The sequence below is a fragment of the Penicillium cosmopolitanum genome (assembly GCF_028827165.1).
Source record: "Penicillium cosmopolitanum strain IBT 29677 chromosome Unknown utg000005l:1.0-4006212.0:1.0-4009387.0, whole genome shotgun sequence".
NCBI classification, from domain to species: domain Eukaryota; kingdom Fungi; phylum Ascomycota; class Eurotiomycetes; order Eurotiales; family Aspergillaceae; genus Penicillium; species Penicillium cosmopolitanum.
In genome coordinates, this window is record NW_026622675.1 from 1492898 (window position 1) to 1513012 (window position 20115).

Below are 20115 nucleotides of genomic sequence, written 5' to 3' on the forward strand. Positions count from 1 at the left end.
TGACTCGGAGAATCGGAATGGTGGCATAATGTGCTATAGGAAAAGATCAGATACTACTACCTAGGTAGTAGCAAGGTGGTAGACTCGGAATGGATACATTCACTGGATATATGGTAACGGGCAAGTCGAGTGCCGGTGAGTTTTTAAGTGAAATTACTACCGAACAGCATCCAAAGACTAAATAATGTAGAAAAAAAAAGACCAAGACACGAGAAATTAAAGCCTGTCATAACCAGTCTGTTAATTCTTCTATTATGTACATACCATTACCTTGGTTAATATCAACAATTTAACGATTATAAATCACAGTGACGACTCGGAGGTGTGGGGTATTTGAGGTCCCCACTCAGTGTGACGACATGAAGAATTCCTTCTCCAATTCATCATCTCTCCAACATCACAAACTTGAACGAAAATAAAAATGAGCATTCCCGCGTCATTCAAAGCCGCCGTGGTCCCTGAACCATTTGCGCAACACAAGATAGAAGACCGATCACTCCAACCCCTTCAACCCAGCCATGTAGCGATCAAGATCACCGCCACTGCCATCAACCCCGTCGACTGGAAGATTCGCGACTACAATGCCTTCATCAAGGAGTACCCGGCTGTCCTCGGATCCGATGCTGCCGGCGAAGTCGTTGCCGTAGGATCCGAGGTCACCAATCTCAAGGTCGGCGAGCGTGTCTTCTTCCAGGGAATCATCGGCGACTACGATGCCTCAACCTTCCAGCAGTACTGCTCTATGCCCGCGGATTTGGTTTCCCAGACCCCTTCCAACATAACCGACGACCAAGCAGCTGGTATCAGTCTCGCGACTATGGCAGTCGTCGCTGGCTTCTATGACCAGACAGGTCACGGAATCACCCCGCCTTGGGCGCCCAATGGCAGCAATGCTGGAAAGGACCAAGCGATCGCGATCATCGGCGGTTCCTCCAGCGTGGGACAGTACGCTATCCAGTTTGCGCGCCTATCCGGCTTCACGCGGATTATTACCAATGCCAGTGTGATTCACCACGAGTTTTTGAAGAGCCTGGGCGCGCACGTTGTCCTGGATCGCAAGGCGGCGACGGCGAAGGAATTCAAGGCTGCGAGCGGAGATCTGCCGCTGCGCTATGTGTTTGACTCAATCTCGGGTCCGGAAACACAGGCGTTGGGTGTTCAGATCGTCGAGGCGAGCGGGGTTGGGGAGAATGTGGTTGTGGTGCAGAGTGCTAATGAGGAGGCGAAGAAATTGGGTCAGTCTAAGACACCTCAAGTCAATATCAAGATGATTCTGGGTATTGGGAGCAACCCAGCTCTACGACATCTGAGTGTGCCTATGGCGCGCTACCTTGGAGGTGCGGATGGATGGATTGCTAAGGGATTGTTTGTCCCTAACCGGGTGCGAGTAGTTGATGGTGGTATTGAGGCGGTGGAGGCAGCTTTGAAGTTGAACAAGGATGGTGTATCTGGTGAGAAGGTTATCTTCCGCCCAAATGCTTAATGGGAGAAAGAATTCGAAGGTTATTCCGTCAAGCTTGTAGTCCCGGACAGAATTTGAATGTCCTTTTTCTTCAAAGTATAGTCGCCTACTAACTAGTAGGTACTAGTTAGTAATCTGTTACTGGGGTGGTAATAAAATGTGTAGGTACGGTTCTTCTTTCCAATAGTATGAAGACCTAGATTCCGCCAAATTAATTCGCAAATACTATACTAGTACATATTCAAGCCCTGGATATCTCACATGACTATACATCATGTATGTAGCGCTCTGAAAAGAAAGGGACCTTGGAATAGCTGTATCGATACTGAATCCCTCGTCGTACAATTCGACCATAGGCACAGAGGAGGCAGCAGCCGACGGCGAAAGCGAGGAGGATGCCGCAGAAAGTGAGGAGCATCCAGTGTTGGCCCATCTATGTTTGTAAGCTATGATTTGACATGGGACTCGGTATATATTTACCCAGAAAATTAACTGCGCATCGTTGCCGTGCCAGCTGTTTCCTACATGGTGGGTGAAGAAACTCCAAGGGTGCTTCTTGTACTCATCCTGCATAAGAACACGGATACGGTTCGCTTCGGACGGAGGGTCTTGGATATACTCTTTCCAGATGACTGACAGGAAGAGTGGCCCGGTGGAGTACATAACGGTGATATAGGGGAGAGGCCAGTCGCGATCGTACTGCTGGAGTAATTCGATTACGCGCAGGAAGAAGGGGTGCTGGGGCACAGAGCCCATTGCATCATTGGAGATCCCAGTTGGCACAGTGCGGCGTAGCCATGCTGGGTAAGCCAGCAGGGGATCCAAGCGACGATTGCAGCCCTGGTGCGAGTTAGACCATGTGTATGAGGAATCATTATTTCTGGGTAAACATACGTCGTCCAAATCAATGTAAGTTCCGCCATAATAGGCCAGAACGAAATAGCGAATTGAGTCTGCGCGCTGGATAGGATATTTATAGGCATCAAAAGTCTTAAGGAACCAGGGATATTTGGCAGCGATAAAATTACGCGATTTCTCATCCGTCCACAACTAAAACGTTCATTAGCACCAATTCCGGTCGGGTCGAATGGGAGTCGTACAATATACTCGTAGTCTGGATGCAGGTCAATACAGCTCTTTTGGGCGCCAAACCAGACATCAGGAATACTCTTGTCTTTATAAGTCTGGTGAATTATTTTAGGAATGATCTGGGGGCGTTGGTCGATCAGGCTGGAGTTCAGAGAAGGCAATTCGGCACGGTGGATCGCGTCAGCGGTAGCATCTTCGACAAGTAGCGATAAAAGTGTCCAGATATTGCGAACCAGGAGAACGATACCGAGAAAGCAGGCGAGGAGAAATATCGAAAGACCGCGCCGCATGATGATGGCTGAGATCAGTCAAATTGGGAGACGATTGCGACTACTTCATTAAACCACAAATCTGGGTCGTCAAATCGTCTCAGCAAGGTAGTATCCCGTGTCTTTCAAGTTTTGAGATCTCGAGATTCACGTAGAGGGCGATACCTCTTATTCAGCCTCGGGTTATTAGGTCGAAAAGGAGACTAAGACGTTAGATCCGTGCCTCAATCTGTGAGAGAAAATAGAATGTATAAGGAAGAATGACTAGATGGAGAGCAAAACGGATTCTGAAAGGTAAAAAGACGCCGTATGTTACAAATAGAAAAGGATAATAGAAAAAGGCAATGTTAAAATAGAAATTTGCTTCACTGGATGCTCTCTGGATATTAGGCGAACTTTCGCTGGATGTGCGCTAGATTTTCGCTGGATGATCGCTGGACCAGTAATGCATTCCACAGCCACACTAGTCAGTAGACACTTCAAGTTGCTGCCCCATCTGACCCCATATAAATTGGTCTTTGTTCGAATTTTTTATCTTGCTGCCTACTTATTCACAAGATCGCCACTCATATTAAGAATCGATAGCTTAAACCAATATTATTGAGAAACTCAGGTTCCTGCGCTAGGGAACACATAGTCGCGCTGGCAGTGTTCAACAGCGACTTGAATTCGGAGTCCCGACTTCATCATGCATAATGGAATTTGGATTGCATTGATAGTGGCGGTAACTATTTTATTTTCGCTATATCTTCTGAACGAACATCTTGAAGATCTTAGGGGGCTATATAATGCGCGCACAAACGGGCAAGGCTGGCTGCGCTTCCATCGACTAGGTGTTTTCCAAGGTGATCAAGACGGTCTTTTTCATTGAACGTGAATAGCTTCTTGGAATTTAAACGGGAAATTTCTCTGGTAGGATCCTATTCATTGGTTAATTACGAGGAATGTAGCACTGATATGATTCCGCAGCAGAGCCGGCGCTTTTCCATCTACCCCCATCTTGAAATAGCTCCGTCAATGGGTGCATTCAACGCGTGTATTTAGTCTCTCGCAGTCAATTAATTCTTGTTAAAGTATCCGTCCGATCATATAGCATTTTGTTCTGTGCCCACTGCGCTCTTGGTTCTCTCCCTAAATTTCATTTTTTACATACCATCCTAGCTCAAATCTTCACGTCCCAATGACGCCCGTATATATTTCAATGGCCTCTCCAAATCTTTATTATTTTCAGGATAGCGGTCTATTTTGTGTACCCTCACTGGCACGATTCAAGGCCCACGCCCTGATTGCGATATTAAGAACCACCAGCGACATAATAAAGGCTGTGAAACCCATTCCCACGGTGAAGGTAAACATGGCGTCCAGCTCATAGAACTCCATGGATTCGATCACTTGACGGGCCTATTCACTGTTAGTGGAGCGGCCCTATTAGATTTGCAGTAGTAACTTACACTGAGCATGAATATGAGTCCTCCGGATATAAGGCAAAATGCAGCCACGATCTCAGTGGGGGGACGAGCCGGGAGGTACGAGGTTGATGGACGCAGAAATAGCAGGACGTACGTCATTCCGCGAGCAATCGCGAATCCCACGAGCATATTGCCCCATTGTTTGTGTACCATAGTCGAAGTCATACTGTCATGGTGGTGGGATCCCATCATCAACCCTAGCAGCATGATGATAAGAGCTGGCATCGGATTAATGTGAGCCCCCTGTGACTTAGGAGGCTGCCAGAACTCTTCATCAGATTCACAAGGAAGGGGCCGTAAGCGTAACAAGGTGTTGTTTAACATGTCCCGAATACGCTGGGATTCAAAGAGCATGCCGACAAGACCACCACCAAAGAACATGATAGAAATAGAGACGTGCTGCATATCAGATACCGTCCACTCTTTCCCCCAGCCAGCCAGGTGCTCTAAGAAGACATTGCTGGTGCCGTACAGCCAGATAACAAATGACTCCACAAACTCGCCTGATGGGACTTTGGCTTTCCAACCGACGACACTTTCTGGGGGTTTCTTGTTCCAGGCCCACCCTAGATCTGCCCAAGCTCCGATAAAGCGTCCAAGGGTGAGAATACCATACCAAAAGAAGATTCCACCTTTTATAAAGTGCGCTAGGCCATTGAATATCTCGCCGCTCTTGAATATGCCACCGTAAGTAACAGCCCCTGTGACAATAGCAATAAAGCCAAATGGAAGAATGATACGATCGATCACATCATATAGGCTATTGGAAATGCGTAGAATGCTGTCCGAGGCTTTTCCAGACATGGGTTTTGCGAGGAATCGATTGACAACAGAAATATTAAGCCAGCGACGTAGTGGATGGGGATCTTCGGGGTTTTCGAAGCCATCATAGTCGGCTTGCGAATCGTAGTCTGACAGTGGAGGACTGCGAATCGACAAACTTGATTCAGTTCCCTGGGTACTTTCGCCGGACGAGTGGTATTGTTGCTCATCTGTAGCGACAGGGATAAACGCAACACGATTGAAAGATCTCCATTGCCGCAGCTTGGACTCGCCTCGACCATTGTACACAAATATCAAGGCCAGGACAATCTGTGAGGTCATGACACATGACACAATCCAACCGATCTTGGGGTGGGCGTTATACTCGTACAAATCGGGGGTCTGACTGTTATAGATGATTCCAAAAAGTAGACTGAGGGCATTGAAGACTAGGAATAGAAAATGCAACGGCAGCGCAAGGCGCGAACGGCCAGTACTAAGTAGAACGACTGCCGTGGAGTTAGTCGCGTTTTCGATATTTGATAGAACTAGAATTTAGCTTACCTGCAGGAAGAATGAAGCACCATCCTATGGTCATCAGCACAATATGCGCCAGGATGGTGCTCGAGTACTCGCCATAGGAAAAGTAGCTCGTAGGACCTTGGTCTTGGCTATTGCGTGCGACGGGAGCTGTTGGGTTTGCGATAATAGAACTTGCGTGCACATCCACTGCCCTCATTGTTGTGTCTATATCCATTGATCCATCGTTATCATGAGCTATCGCAAGAGACACGAAGAGAAGTGTTTCGTAGGCAGGTCGAGTTAATAGCTTCATTGAGTTGAGCAAATGGTCGCAAAGTCCGTGGGAAGTAACCAGAGGAGTTATCGGTTTGTAAGAGGGCACGCTGGGGTGGGAAGTTCAATCAGCCCAAAATACTATCGAAGGTTCTTGAGGTCCAAATTGAGTTGTGCCTCGGTGACAGAATAAGATGGATATACTAGTATATATGACTTGAAATAAGTATGCCTGTGGGTGCTGTAAGTATACAAGTAGTACGTACCTGGTCAGGTAAGAGGGTCGGCTCGGTTCGGCGGGCAGAATGCAGTAATTTGTTAGCTCAAGGAGAAAGCGTTGGGCCTCAAATAAATCACAAACTATTATGTATCAAGATGGAAAGCAAAAATAGCACAAAAGTCTCATCAGCCCTGATTTTCAATGCTTCGGAGACGGAGATAACGCGAAATGATGCGGCGCTTTTCTTCAGCCCCACCCCCATTCAATTTCGTCATGCTGTAGGCAACAGTCTCTATTCTGAGCGGCCGTAAGAATCACGCAGCAATAATCCAGCGAAGTGTAATTTGCCAACAGCTATTGATAACCGGATCTTAAAGATGATTCTTGGCAAAAGCTATACTGGCACTAGCCAAGACAAGGCGGGTGGGGGGCCTGATTCGAATGACGAATAAGACGTGTCAGCGATATCACGCTACATCCGGCGAGTTTCGCCGGATGCGATGCTGATCAGCTCACAACCACGCCGTGTCAAGGAGAGGTAGGCATCCATGTTGTTATCAATGTTTCAATGAACATTCACTCGCCAGATGACGGATTATTCGAGGTTTTTTTTTATCGTGGCTTAGCAACGAGTTGATTTAGGACATTCATTCTTGGTCAATCGGAATGGAGAATATCCAATCCACACCGGCTCGCTCGCATGGAAATTCGACCTCTCGCATCAAGCCCCGCCGCGCCGGAGTGCCTTGTATGCGATGTCGCCAGATGAAGGTGAAAATCAGTTTCCTCTATGGCCCTTTTTCCTAAAGCCAACGATCGCAGGTTGAAAGCTAATCATGTCTTCAGGTAAAATGCAATGCCAGTCAAAGATTCCCTGCACCTTGCTCGGCCTGTGCAAAAGCGGATGAGCGGTGCTCTGTTGATCCTACATTTAGAAGGACACACAAGAGGAGGTAAAACTTCGCCCAGTGTCCTTTTTTTCTGTGCCGAATATTCACTCCAATCGAATAGTCTAAAACCCCGCCATGGATATACGGGAGATGAGCCTGCATACGGAACACCCCAATCCGAGGGATCAGGTACTAGGCCGCCTGATCTGTCCCCGAGACCGGAAACACCTTTAACTGGCTTGAATGCGTCTCTTGCAAGCATAACTGCCGAATTGCGAGTTGGCAGGAAAAGATCTGCTCGGTTTAGTCATGAAGCTACCGGCGTTCACCTCACATCCAGTGTTGTGGCAGAACTGTTAGAAGAGTAGGTCCCGTCATTGCTGTTTTTTTCTCTCTTTTATTTGCTCACAACATATTAGGTACTATTCCCATGTAGATCCAAGATTTCCGCTATTGCTTGACCCTGGCGCCATAATGGATAGCTACGAAAAAGCACCGTTGTTGTTCTGGGTCGTATTGGCCATTGCCAGCAAGGACTCCGAGAAGTATGCATCTGACTACAGTCGGTTGCAAATTCTTTCAAGGCAATTGATAGCAGACATCATTCTCATTGGTACTAAATCCATTTACCTTGTTCAAGCTTTACTTCTACTTTGTGTTTGGTCATTTCCCCATGAAGACATGAACAGAGAGCCGTTCTCAATGTATTCTGCAGTCGCAATTTCCATGGCACGGTCTCTGGGTTTGCATCGTCCACAATATCCGTTCATTCTATTTGCTGCAAAGGCATCGGAGATCGGAACCGTGGAGGTTCGGAGGATAACCTGGCTATCTTGTTTCATCATTGATCAATGGTAATATTATCACTAAGCCTGTCTTGAAGCCCACTGATTACATTATAGGCATACCGCGAGATTCGGAGTACCCGGTTCCATCAGAATTGACCACTCAATTATTCATTCTGTGAATTTCCCCATGCCCGGGGTATCGACGACTATGAGGATTCAACTACACATCGCTATCATCACCTCAAAAATTTCAACTGCCCTAGGGGAATGTGAAACCTCGACCACCGGACTCGCGGCAGATCCGCTTCCGTTCGTGCGGATGTTTGAAACCGAGCTTTCCATGATACAAGACAAATACGCGTCTGAATGGTCACCTGCTGATGAAGTGTCATTCCTTGATGCCCGGCTCAGTCTATACGCTTACTTTCTCGACCAAAAAAAAAGCCGAGCCCCTGAAAGATATCCACCCGGAGAATGAAATCATCGCACAGAGCAGCATCACGGCGAGGCAGCTTCTGGCAGTGCTGGCAACGTTCCCCGACGCACTGAGAAAGGGAACGTTTCATGTATTGCGCGCTGCAAGCTACGCAGTCTTCTTCCTCTTACGCATACTCGGAACAGCACCCAGTCAAATAATAGACGAAACGGGTGTCAGAAACATTATAAGACAGACCTTTACCCTCATGAGGGACATCTCTCAAACGGCCAATGATCGACGAAATCAATGCATGCGAGTCTGCAGAATTATCGAAAATATGATTGACTACGAAGACTGGAACAAAGACACGCCGTTCGTGGGCAAAGCACGGTCCTTTATGGCTAATAACTTTGTCGCAGATGTGGCGGCCAGGGGCATGATCAAGGCAAATCTACGGCATGCCGCTGCACAAGCCGAACGTGAAGTAGCGACGACAGTCCTTCCGCCGGAGGCGGAGCCACATTTTGACCTCGACTTCTCGATATGGAATTCGATGGAATTTAATGTGAATTGGCAGGATAGTGATGACTTACTTTTTCTCAGCGAGAACTTCAGTGGACCCTCGTGATGAAATATATGCCTTGCAATCCGTTCATGCGGACGAGATGCTTTTAAATAGCCAGAGTGTACACTAATTTCAAGTTTATCAGCCAAAATGCAGCAACGACTTGGGACTGTAGTTCTAACTACTAGTAGTTATACATTTTGTATACATTTTACTAGTAATAAATATTGACCGCTGGCTCCATCCGCCTTATCCGAGTTTTTACACTGGGAAAGTGCCAATGACGATGTATGTCATTCATGAGTTTACGTGCCTTCCTTGCTCATTGGCAACCGTTCCGTTCCTTCCGTATCTAGATAGCATAGCGTAGCTACCCAGGTACACAATCACAGGCTTTCTCTCTTCATACCGCCACCTTTTCATCCTTTTCATCCTCTCATCGCCTCCTAGCATAAGGTGGTGATCTTCCTTCTCCTCACTTTGTCCGCCTTTACTCGGAGCCTCGAGGGTAAGTCATACTGTATAGCTGATTTGCGTTCATGCTAATATGTAGGTGCAGTCCTGTGATCACGAAGGCCCACCAGAATTGGGGCTGAAAAAGGCCCAGATATGATGGACCAAATCGGCTGGAAAGTTCTCAAATTTGTTGTCATCAGCAAGATTATCGAAATCATGGCGGACGAATTCAGCAAGCTTCTGGACGCTGCCACCAACAGCCTCATAAGACTTGCATTCAAGCAATGGCCAATTCTCAAGCATCTTTCCCCGCCCGATGAGTCTCGAACCCGATCACGAAATGGGCGTCATTCGAAACCCGATGACTGGAAGGTTTGTTGGAGGACCGGCACCCATTGGTAAGTTTTCGGAATACATAGGCCGGAGCTCCTTCTTGATCAGTATTGATTCATGTCTTTTTCGTTTTTTACCTTTCTCGATTGATCTGCCTTTTATACTAAGGTTTTCACTAGACAATGCTTAGCCTTGAATGTTTAGGGTAATGAGGATGACTTTACGGGCGGAGGAAAAATGTGGCTAATAGGAATTAATGGTGTTTAGTTAGAATTCTGTGTTAGCGACACGAAAGAGACCAAATCCACAACGCTTTTTCTGCTTCTCAATCAATTTAATTGTCGATGGTGTTATTGCCCTGTGCATTGCTCAAAAACTAGCCTCCATCCTTTTAATGAATCGGCTGATTCCAGATCCAAGGCTATTCCGGTTCGTGTAGAGGATGTTCCTGGGGAAATTATCTATCCTCGGGTTCTAGCTCAGCGTCACTCTGAGGCTGAATATCGTGAAAGAAGCGGTACGTGTGAGGTGGAGTGGGGTGGACCTGGACGTCTTATCTTTTCATATGGCAGGATATCCCCGAAGACTAGATTCGAGGTGATTGCTACAATGGCTAGCAAATTTTGAGGCGACTATATTTCCGAACGATGACGTTGTCAACTACTTTCCTATCCTCGAGAGGCCAAAAAAAAAGAAACATAGAACAAGGAAACAAAATCAGAAATCTCTTCGCAATATGGATCAAGACTCCAAGAGGGATGGACGGGGCATTGCGTACGTGAATAACGATACAAAAGGACCCCTTGGCAAAGATCATAATCGCGTACAGCCTCTCGCATTCTGCAGAAAATTCCCATTTGTTGCTTTTCCTGGTTATAGGCCTCTCAAAACGAGATAAAAATACCATGTGTGACACGGACGTCTGATATTCAAATCCTTAGAGGTCCTCCTCAATATGTACCAGAACACCCGCTGGAAATTCAGAGCCTTGCAGATCTTCAGCTTCCATATCATCTGGCGCCTCAAGTCTATACCATGGGGGTGATATTAGCAAGCCATGAAAAGATAGCGACGGAATTGAAGATGCTTACCTCACATTATGAATTGGAGGCAAGCCATGGGTGGAACTGATTGGTTTCTGGACGATCGCTCCTTTGCCAGTAAACATGTTTTCAAGTCTGAAATTGATATTAATACAATAATCTCGGTTTTAATGTTGAGCTAAATGGATAGTGAAAGGATAGAACATACGCTTTTTCATCGTCGTTCTTGCTGAAGTTCTCCCATTCTTCCACGCTAGCAAAGCGGACACTAGCAGACTTTCACAATGGGTGTTAGTTGCGAATACTTATTTCAGGATCTCAAGCTTACCATTAAATGCATCTTCGGTAGTTTTGGTTCTGGGTATCCAATGTTGAATTTCAAAGAAAAGTTCCGGCGGCGAAGCTACTGTGGGGCGAAGAGAGCTTTAAGTACCGAACACTCTTTGACATCATATCATCATAGGTTCTACATTAAAAATTGTTGTAACCATGGATGAAGTTCAACTTATCCACCAAAAAGAGTTAGATTGGGGTACCATGACCTCAATTTAGTGGGAGGCATAGGCCTGTCTTGTGATCTAGACCTCTGAAAAAGAATGGTGCGGGGTAATTACCATCACATACACCATCCATCTCGATTTCTTGTTTGTCAGAGGAAGCGGCCGTACTTTTCATATAAACTATAAACTGGATTTAAATAGACCTTCTCACTCTTATAATTGATATTGATTCTAGTTATCATGGCTAATTTGTGTGTCTGGGAATTCTAGTTTAGCCCGTGGAGATAGATGGAGAAGTCTCCATCTCCAGAACTTAAACTTGGCACTATTTCTCCGCTATTGTGAGAATTCTCAGATACTCACAGAGATCAAGATACGACGTAGGGATATCGATAAAGGGTAGTAGTAGTAGCGGTTCGACCAAAACAATAGCTTGAGGGAGAAGGAAGCTGGGACGGAAGCCAGTACGGCAGTGAATGCCGAAGTGGGTGCCACATACGTAAGGCATCAACTATGGTGACGATCTAGTTCGTTACAGGTTGCCACAAGAATTCCAGTCGCATAGTGGATTATCCAGCTCAAGTACTCGAAGCTAAGGAAAGCAAATATAAATCGAGAGGGGTTGCGGCTACTTACTCTATCGGCACGTCGAGGGTCAAAACAAGCGGAAGAAGAAACCCAAGAATTAGATTAACATAGAAGGATTGTATCAAAAGGTTAAGAGGGACGTTGTTCTCAACCATAATGTAGAAGGGTTTTATCCCGGACCCGAAAGGACTATAAACAGGCCTTGGTGCTTCTTGATAAAGAAGCCTCGTAGCCCGCAACGAAGCTAGGAGAAGAGAACTCATGCCGCTATAAATTTCTACAGTTGCGCCCTGTAGCGAAAAATCCAGCAGGTGCTCAGACAGGTAAAGCGTTTCTACTCCCGGTCGCAAAAGTCAAAAAGGTCGCCTTGAAGAAAAGCCGACCGTTGAAACAATGAGAATTTTACTCCACAATTTGCCACTCATCTGGGCTGCTGTGTTACTTCGACACTCCATAAGCGCAGGGTGATCAGTAGTTGTATATGTACTCGTATAGCGGTATTTTACGCTAGCACCGCAAATTCCAAGCCCTTGTTGACCGGTCTGGCCTCGCCCTTCTAATGGCGGACTAGTAGCTACCTGATATGGAATAAATTGGCCAATCTATTCCATATCAGGTAGCTACTAGTCTGTCATTAGAAGTGTTCAGAAATGGTGGCCCATGGGAAGCTTCAAACTTTTGCATCACCACTGTAAAATACCCCTGTATACAACTCCTGACCACCCTGCGCTTCTGGAGCGCCGTAGCTGTGTTGCAGTGCCAGAGGCATGGCACTCCTCGCCGTGTTCTGGGTCCAAAGGGCGGTCTTTGATCCTCACAACCTCGAAGGCCCCTGCAGGGCAGCTACTCGTGCACTGAAGAGGCTGACCTCCATGTACCCCCAAACTAGCCTCTTGGTAGTTGGTAAGGCTCCTTTAGGGGCCAAGCACTGGCTAAGGTTACGGAGGAACTGGCAGATCGAGTAACGTCACAGCGTGACCCCTGCCTGGGCTTGGCCGGAGGATTTGGTTGAGAATGATACCGCCTCTGCTGATCTCGAGCCCGCACACGACACTAATCCGCTACCAAGGGCAAATTGTGTCAGAAATTCTGCAGTCATTGAGCACATTAAATCGTCGCCGGGAACGTTTCGGGAATCCGCCAGTAGTGAATTCGGAAAGGCTTTTGAACCAATTTGGCAAAGAATCCAGAATACGGCAGTTAACTTATCACAGCCTAGTTCTGTCAGTGGAAGCACAGGTAGATCGGACTTTATGATCTCATCGCAAACATGTTCGTCGACATCATCGACAATTCGGCACAGGAATTTCCGCTCCCCTGCAGCGAATTCTTTCATCAGAAATGATGGTGTCGATTACGGTTCCTACAGGGACCAACGTAGCAATGGATGGAATTTCGGTGGAGATCGTCCCAGCGACCCTTTCAAAACACTGTCATATAACCATACATCGATGGGTCGAATGAAGTGGTGGGAGTTGGCTCGTTTTGGTACTTGGTTTATGATTTGGCTAGCGATGATGGGGTACTATGTATGGGGCTAGTGGATGGGCTGGTTCAAAATCGTCAGCGTTGAGCCAACGCGCAGGTGGTGGCATATTGGCCTGCCTACCTAGGTATCGGTCCTCTATATATTGGATATGGGCGCGAGAGTCCTTGTAGGAGATTATTGATGAATATAGTGTCAGGTAATGTGAAAATCAAGATGTTTTTAAAGGACATTGATAACGCTACTAGTAATTGCCTACCAGTAGATTTTTTGGAGCAACAATCAAAGACTGAATAACTGCCCAGAGGTCAAAACATTCTAAAACCCCTCGTCAAGCTAGATGAGCTCATTTCCTAGCGTCGACCATAAACGAATAGATAGGTTTCATCTGGTTCTTGACAGGGTACAAGTCACCACCTTCATAGGACATGTCCCGAGCATAGTACTCAACGTTGACGGACTTCTTGCTAATGTCCATAGTCACGAAACCATTGCCAGCTCCCTGGGAGTTGGCACCAAGGAACTTGGCGTAGGGGCCCAAGGCGACGCCATAGTTGCAGTCTCCGGGCTCGGCGTATCCAGAGCCACCAGTCAGGATGAAGTTGGTGTTGTTGGAGTAATAGTGGGCGAGGCAGTGATCGTGGCCATTAACAACAATGCCCTTGTATTTCTCAACTATTTCAACAAAGGGAGCAAGCTCAGTGAAGTTGGTGCTGGAAGACATATAGCCGTGGTGGATTTGCAGAAACTTCCATTGAGCATCGGACTTGGCGAAGGCCTGCTCGACAAAGTCAACCTGGACCTGCTTATCTTTGTAGCAGGATAGGGTGTATTCGTTTTGGTAGACCGAAGTGTCCTCTTGGTATTTGTTGATGAAGCAATCTGAGTCCACAACTGCGAAGGTGGCCTTCCAGTCCTTACCAGCCAGGTCATAAGTATAATAGGGAAGTCCCTCTGTGCCGAAGTACCATCGGCTGTCGTACAGGGGGGGCTATCTTGGTCTGAAAGTCCACGCCAGCTTGGCCCTTGACAATATCATGGTTACCCAATGTTTGGTACCAGCGGGTGTTGTTAAAGATTCCACCCTTGTACATGGTAGACCAAGCCTCCTCAAAGCGATTAACTCCGCCAGTAGAGAAGTCAATGGCGCTGGAGTAGAAGTTATCACCGACGGAGACGATGGCACTGCAGTTCTTCATAGCGCAAACCTTGCCGATGTAAGATGCAGTGGCAGCTGGCCATTCATTTAGCCGAGAACATTCATACGAAAAGGCGGAGGAAATAAAAACTTACTCTGCTCCGCGGTGGCATTGGCGATGTTTCCACGATCACCAGCATCGCAGTCATTCTGGAGCTCGCGGGGAATGGTGATGTTATTAGCGACCAGGCGAGGCATCACATTGTTGCAGAAATTCAATGAAGCGGGCTCCCAGCCAGTCCAGCCGTAATCTAAAAAGATTGCGCAGGTTAGTCAAGTCGGCTCAGGAAGCATCTAGTTGGGAATGATAACAATACCGCCAAGAACGCCGAGGGTGAGTACATCACTTCCTGCGTGGGACTTCGAGTCCACAGAGGCGGCACTAGCCGCTGTAGCAAAGGCCAAAACAATGCTTTTGACCGTTGGCATGGCGAAATCTGCAATTATTTTGTGAATCAAACAAAGATAATGCTGTACAATTAGTATCTGAATATCCTCCAGGGCCAGTCAGTTTTATAGCGTATGTCTGTCCGCATGTCAAGACATGCTGTGTATTTCTCGCCCCACATCTCATGTCGAAGTCCTGTTTGCCATAAACTAGCTATATGGGTTCTATCGAAAAATTCACATATTTCGTCCAATGAGATTATGTTTCCAGGCCTCGTGGCAATACTTTGTTTTGCTGTTAGATGAAGTGGATCGCCTTCCGTGCTGCCAGAGGTAGACACGAATTCTCCGTACCCCTGGCTGTAAAAGGAAAAAGAAATTAAGCAAAACATTAAACTTTTGGATATTCCAATGAACTATTGCTTCATTCTGTCAGGAAGTACGCGAATTGGAATGTAATGATCCAATGTAAGTGTAAAATAATAACCCGCCATTCCGCAGCTGTTGTTGCTTGTCTTGATGCAAAAGTGAAGACAGGTACTAAGGGTCTTTGCTTTTGATTGATCATAGAGGTGATCATTGCTTTAAGCGTATGAAGTATTCTTGATGCCTAAAATCAATTCCCGGTCAAGCTCTATAGCGGACCCACCCCCGAATGAGCCCTCACCTCATAGGTTTCCCGGTTTTGAATTAGCCTTCTAGTTTTTAGTTGGCGGCCTAGACACTCATTTTTGCTGTCCGAGTCCCAACTAGAAAAATTCTCCGGAATGCCCACCAGGTCCACGTTCTAAGTTTGATCAAGTTAATTGGCGGCCCCACCCCCGGTCAAGCAAGGTAGGCCCAAGACCAACATTTTGCATAACAACTTAAGATGGACAAAATACTCCGTAGACGGTTGACCATTTAAATTATTGCAGTCTACAGTTTTCTTGTCCTTTAGAATAAAAGATACTTACATCAGTTCTGTTTCGCCTAGATATTGCTAGACTAGAATACTTTGCGTTTCTAAACACGAAGCCTGGACTCAGCATAAGATATAGAGATCTCCAGGTCTACTGCCAGGGCCATGGGATTGGGGGCTGTGTTATCTGGGCTGGACTGCACCGGGCGGAAGTCATTACATAGTGGAAACTCCGAATTGATATCCTGTTCTTTTTGAAATGCCTTCAAGTTGTAACAAATGGTCTAGAGCCCGTTGTCGTTACATCTACTTGGACATAAAACTCTACGAAATATTTGGAAGGTTAGTGCATTAGGAAATATCAGTTAGGAAGGTCTTAGGTGGTCTTGAGATTGTGAACAGTGTGAAAACGATGCGTCCAAAACTTCGGCATTTTGAGACAAAAAGGCTTAGTATAATAATGTGGAGAACCGAGATATGACAGGTTGCCAGTTCGATACGAATATCAAGCAAAATGTAGTAGCATTCGGTGAGATTCTAGGCATGTAGAAGGAAGGATATCGGGAGAGATGCGAGTAGACAGCAACTAGTAGATATAATTGGGTGCCTAGACGCCTACTAGTAGGTACCAAACATTTGGTCCTCGGCGCAACACCCACATCAATCAGGGATCAAACTATCCATCACTTGCCCAGGTGGATAGTTATGCCTCGTACGACTATTGAACTAATGACGGATTATAACCTCATGCTGACATCTACAACTGAGCCTGGATTTCTATAGCCGCTTATATGAGAACAATTGATATTTTTGGCCATAAATTGTATGTAACCGGCCACTCATTTGTCTTTTGTAAGTCGCCTGGATTGGACGCATCGAGTGCGTGCAGGAACTTCTCCCTTCAGGCCAAAGTATAAGCCACATTAATTGAGAAATTATGAAAGGTTGCTCATTGAAAGTTCCAATTTAGTGAGAGCTATCGATGCAGAAGCAGATTGGCATATATATTTATCTTAACATCCAATGAAAATTGTACGTGACCCATCCATAGAGTTCCTAGAATGATTCGGGGCTCTTCTCATGCTTATCCGTGCCTTCGAAAGGATTAAGAAACCCCCTTCGCCTCATGCAAAATACCTCAAGTGAAGGCTTCCAGGAGTTGTTCCCAATATCCATAGTACCGGCCGTAACAGTAAGCATATTCTCATATCCCGGGGTTCCGGTCGATGTTGTATAGACCGGAGAGCCGCAATTTGAGCAGAAGTGGCGGTGGATCGTATTTCTTGAGTCGGGGGGGCTTATCGTTGTAGACTTTGAGAACGTCTTCTCCGGTGATAATTTTGAAGTTCTGTCTCGTATTAGTATTAAGGGATGATTTGAGAGGGTTGAAGAGGTTTCACACTTACTTCTCTGGTGTATGCGCTGTTCGCCATGAATACAGATCCGGTGATTTTGCGGCAGGTGTCGCAGTGGCAGATAATGTTGGTGATGGGCGATCCGGTGAGTTCGTAGCGAACCTTTTCACAGACACAGCTGCCAGTAATGGTGTTAGGCATGATGATGGCAAGTTTTAGATCAAATCCTTAATTGGGAGTGTCTTCGGAGGGGTTCGAGTTATTCAGGAGTGAGTACTAAGTAGCAAATTGTAGTTCAACCTTGGAAGTTGACTATCCCCGCATTTGGAATGTGGGCGTTTTTATGTTAATCATTAATCATGATTTAGGCCCCCAACATGCACCGAGGGATCTTGAAGAATTAATCAGCCTCTGGCTGAATTGACGAGAACATTCTAGATCTGCAAAGATCCCTCTCGTATTTTCTATCAAAACTATGATAGAACTGTTTCTCTTATTGGATTAACCTGGAGATAAACTGGCATGAACCAAATGAATGCCCATGAAAAGCCATTCAGATGGGGATTTGCTAGCTATTGAAATTCAAAGAAATTGCATATTTCCACTTCATCTGAAATATTTGATAATTAATCGACTGTCTACTCATTCTGACTCATTGCTAACAGCAATGAACTAGTTAACTAGTTATAACGAACTGCCAATGCCTGGATTAGTCATGGATGGACCCAGCGGTGGGGCTGCATTGATAGGCGATGCTATCAGCTCGACAACCATCCACTTGGATGGAACAGCTTGACTAGCAACACACCACTTCCTCACCACAAGATGACTCGCTGAGTCCCGCAATGCCGCACGGGACAACAATAATTCTATCAAACGAATCTATACACCCTCCAAACCTCTACACATGGCCCGCCCGCGCGCTGCGTCGGGCGCCGACGCTCCCAAGGAACCCCATGCGGTCTCTTTGAAAGGTAGGCAAGCTCAAATGCGGGGATGAACAGGAGGTGCTAACTCTTGATTTACAACATAGTTCTACGGTCAATTTACTCGCACCCCTCGCTATACTACCTGCATGATCCCTGACTCTCTTCCAGTCTTTCGCGACCGTCACTAGCCCACCAATCCCCTTTACCCATCGCAAACACCAAGATATCCAACAAGGCGCCGTTGAGTTTCCCATCCATAGACTCCGACGACCAGTTTATTCTCACCCCCAATGTCAGTCGGCTCCTTCCTGAACTGGTCCTTATCTTCAACCTACAAAAGTATAACCCGAGGCAGCACTAACGCTGCATACTAGCTCACGCTCCCCCCAGCTTTCGGATCAGTCTATGTGGGCGAAACCTTCGCTTGCACCCTAAGCGCGAATAACGAGATAACAGTTGATGAGACAGATCGAGTGGTCACATCTGTGCGGATCGTAGCGGAAATGCAAACACCTTCATCCGTCGCCTCGCTAGACCTGGATCCAGCGAGTGACTCGGCCCAGGTGGAGGGTCTCGCGACCGGCGAGTCATTACAGAAGATCGTCCGGTATGATCTTAAAGAAGAAGGAAACCATATTCTCGCCGTCAGCGTGAGTTATACGGAGACGAGAATCGGCCAGGACGCCCAGGCTGCTAGCGGTCGAGTCCGGACCTTCCGCAAGCTGTATCAATTCGTCGCGCAGCCTTGTCTGAGCGTCAGGACGAAGGCATCTGAGTTACCGCCGCTGGAGGTGGATAATAAGTCGCTGGGTCCGTATGGGAAGAGTCGTCTGCTCCGGTTTGCCCTGGAGGCACAGCTGGAGAATGTTGGGGATGGTGCGGTCGTTGTTAAGGTGAGCATATCACAGCATAGCATAGCAGCCTCTCCTCTCCCGTCATGTCATGTCATGTCCTGCCTAGCATTTATCGCACCAGAACGGAGTGCTTGCATTTATCCTCCCAACCCCCCCTTCTTCGAATCTCAATCCAAGAAACAAAAGCTAACGACCCCAGCAAACGAGACTAAACCCAAAAGCACCGTTCAAATCCGTCTCCCTAAACTGGGACACCTCATCAGACGACCCGGAAATTGGGCCACCAACGCTCAACCCGCGCGACGTACTACAAGTCGCGTTCCTGGTGGAGCAGGAAGAAAACCGACATGAAGGGCTAGAAGCCCTGCAGAAAGATTTACGGAAGGAGGGGCGGGCGACGCTGGGCCAATTATCGATCGAATGGCGCGGTGCGATGGGCGACAAGGGCTTCCTAACGACGGGCAACTTGATGAGTCGGAAACGCACCTGAAACACGGTGTGAGGCTGTTGCGTGGCACGGCATGCGCGGCGAGGAATTCCCGAATCCCCGGTGCATGGAGCCGCCTTGGGTTGCAGACAGAGCAGACGCGAGTGTTGTGCGTAGCGCAACACAGCACAGCACAACACAACGCAGAATAGCGCGGCGCGGCGATTTGAAGAAATGAACAGGAGTCGGCATCGTGCCGTGCGTGGTGCTTTGTACATACATATCGTTGCAGTCGTGATTGTGCATACCCTGCCTATACGCAATAACCCCTGCTATTTCTACATATTCAGCGGCTATGATTTGATTTGATTTGACTTGATTTGATGTGCATCAAGATGAATAGTGGAGCTTCGATCTGAGTTGTTTCGGATTCTCTCGCTGGTCTCGTCTGATCTGATCTGATCTGGCCTGGTCTTTAACTCAATCCCCATCCCCCCACCCAACACCCCTGCCAGCTCCTCCTTGTACGACGGTCTGCGTAAGGTCCTGCCGAGCCGCAGTACCCTAGTAGGGCGGGCCTGAATCCTGGCGCCAGGGCAATGGGGTTCGGCAACCGGCGTGGCCATGCAGCCCATGCTTAAGTGGAGGATGTTACACGCGATGTGGCTGATTTGCCCAGATGTACGAAGAATCGAGAATCCTAGTCAGGGCAATGGAAGGTGACTGTATGGTACACTGTACGCTGTTATGTCGTATGAAGAAGGGCATAGACGGATTAGGCGACCGTGAATTTTTGTAAAAAATTAAAAATTCCTATAGAAAAGATCGAACTTCCAAGCTTGAACTTGAAGTAGCCGAATGATGCGAGTGTCCAGCATAGAGAAACATGATATGTAGATGCTCCCGAGAAGGGAGTCCGAGTTTGTTATCA

At 47.0% G+C, this 20115-nt stretch overlaps 9 protein-coding genes across 9 annotated transcripts; 4 read left to right on the forward strand and 5 right to left on the reverse strand.

Annotated features, from left to right (window-relative positions):
- Positions 1–421: 421 nt before the first annotated feature.
- On the forward strand, positions 422–1483 carry N7509_003608 (zinc-binding alcohol dehydrogenase family protein; the record flags this gene model as incomplete). The annotated part of the gene is made up of 1 exon (XM_056628245.1): positions 422–1483. One exon carries the CDS (start codon positions 422–424, stop codon positions 1481–1483), a length of 1062 nt encoding a protein of 353 aa, XP_056490979.1.
- A 244-nt stretch (positions 1484–1727) lies between these two features.
- On the reverse strand, positions 1728–2841 carry N7509_003609 (glycosyltransferase family 32 protein; the record flags this gene model as incomplete). Its single annotated transcript, XM_056628246.1, has 4 exons — positions 1728–1895; positions 1943–2302; positions 2357–2512; positions 2563–2841. 4 exons carry the CDS (start codon positions 2839–2841, stop codon positions 1728–1730), a joined length of 963 nt encoding a protein of 320 aa, XP_056490980.1.
- Positions 2842–4047: 1206 nt separating this feature from the next.
- N7509_003610 (Ytp1 family protein) lies at positions 4048–5886 on the reverse strand (the record flags this gene model as incomplete). The annotated part of the gene is made up of 3 exons (XM_056628247.1): positions 4048–4221; positions 4272–5560; positions 5616–5886. 3 exons carry the CDS (start codon positions 5884–5886, stop codon positions 4048–4050), a joined length of 1734 nt encoding a protein of 577 aa, XP_056490981.1.
- A 2256-nt stretch (positions 5887–8142) lies between these two features.
- Positions 8143–8790, forward strand: N7509_003611 (uncharacterized protein; the record flags this gene model as incomplete). The annotated part of the gene is made up of 1 exon (XM_056628248.1): positions 8143–8790. The coding sequence occupies one exon, from the start codon at positions 8143–8145 to the stop codon at positions 8788–8790; it is 648 nt and encodes a 215-aa protein (XP_056490982.1).
- Positions 8791–9339: 549 nt separating this feature from the next.
- N7509_003612 (uncharacterized protein) lies at positions 9340–9630 on the forward strand (the record flags this gene model as incomplete). Its single annotated transcript, XM_056628249.1, has 2 exons — positions 9340–9581; positions 9603–9630. 2 exons carry the CDS (start codon positions 9340–9342, stop codon positions 9628–9630), a joined length of 270 nt encoding a protein of 89 aa, XP_056490983.1.
- Positions 9631–10453: 823 nt separating this feature from the next.
- Positions 10454–10899, reverse strand: N7509_003613 (uncharacterized protein; the record flags this gene model as incomplete). Its single annotated transcript, XM_056628250.1, has 4 exons — positions 10454–10544; positions 10608–10694; positions 10768–10835; positions 10888–10899. The coding sequence occupies 4 exons, from the start codon at positions 10897–10899 to the stop codon at positions 10454–10456; spliced, it is 258 nt and encodes an 85-aa protein (XP_056490984.1).
- A 2580-nt stretch (positions 10900–13479) lies between these two features.
- On the reverse strand, positions 13480–14760 carry N7509_003614 (uncharacterized protein; the record flags this gene model as incomplete). The annotated part of the gene is given in 4 exon segments (XM_056628251.1): positions 13480–14085; positions 14102–14367; positions 14427–14582; positions 14649–14760. 4 exon segments carry the CDS (start codon positions 14758–14760, stop codon positions 13480–13482), a joined length of 1140 nt encoding a protein of 379 aa, XP_056490985.1.
- Positions 14761–16675: 1915 nt separating this feature from the next.
- N7509_003615 (GFA family protein) lies at positions 16676–17175 on the reverse strand (the record flags this gene model as incomplete). The annotated part of the gene is made up of 2 exons (XM_056628252.1): positions 16676–16942; positions 17026–17175. 2 exons carry the CDS (start codon positions 17173–17175, stop codon positions 16676–16678), a joined length of 417 nt encoding a protein of 138 aa, XP_056490986.1.
- Positions 17176–17881: 706 nt separating this feature from the next.
- On the forward strand, positions 17882–19247 carry N7509_003616 (trafficking protein particle complex subunit 13; the record flags this gene model as incomplete). The annotated part of the gene is made up of 5 exons (XM_056628253.1): positions 17882–17948; positions 18008–18014; positions 18072–18195; positions 18278–18796; positions 18957–19247. The coding sequence occupies 5 exons, from the start codon at positions 17882–17884 to the stop codon at positions 19245–19247; spliced, it is 1008 nt and encodes a 335-aa protein (XP_056490987.1).
- Between the last annotated feature and the right edge of the window lie 868 nt (positions 19248–20115).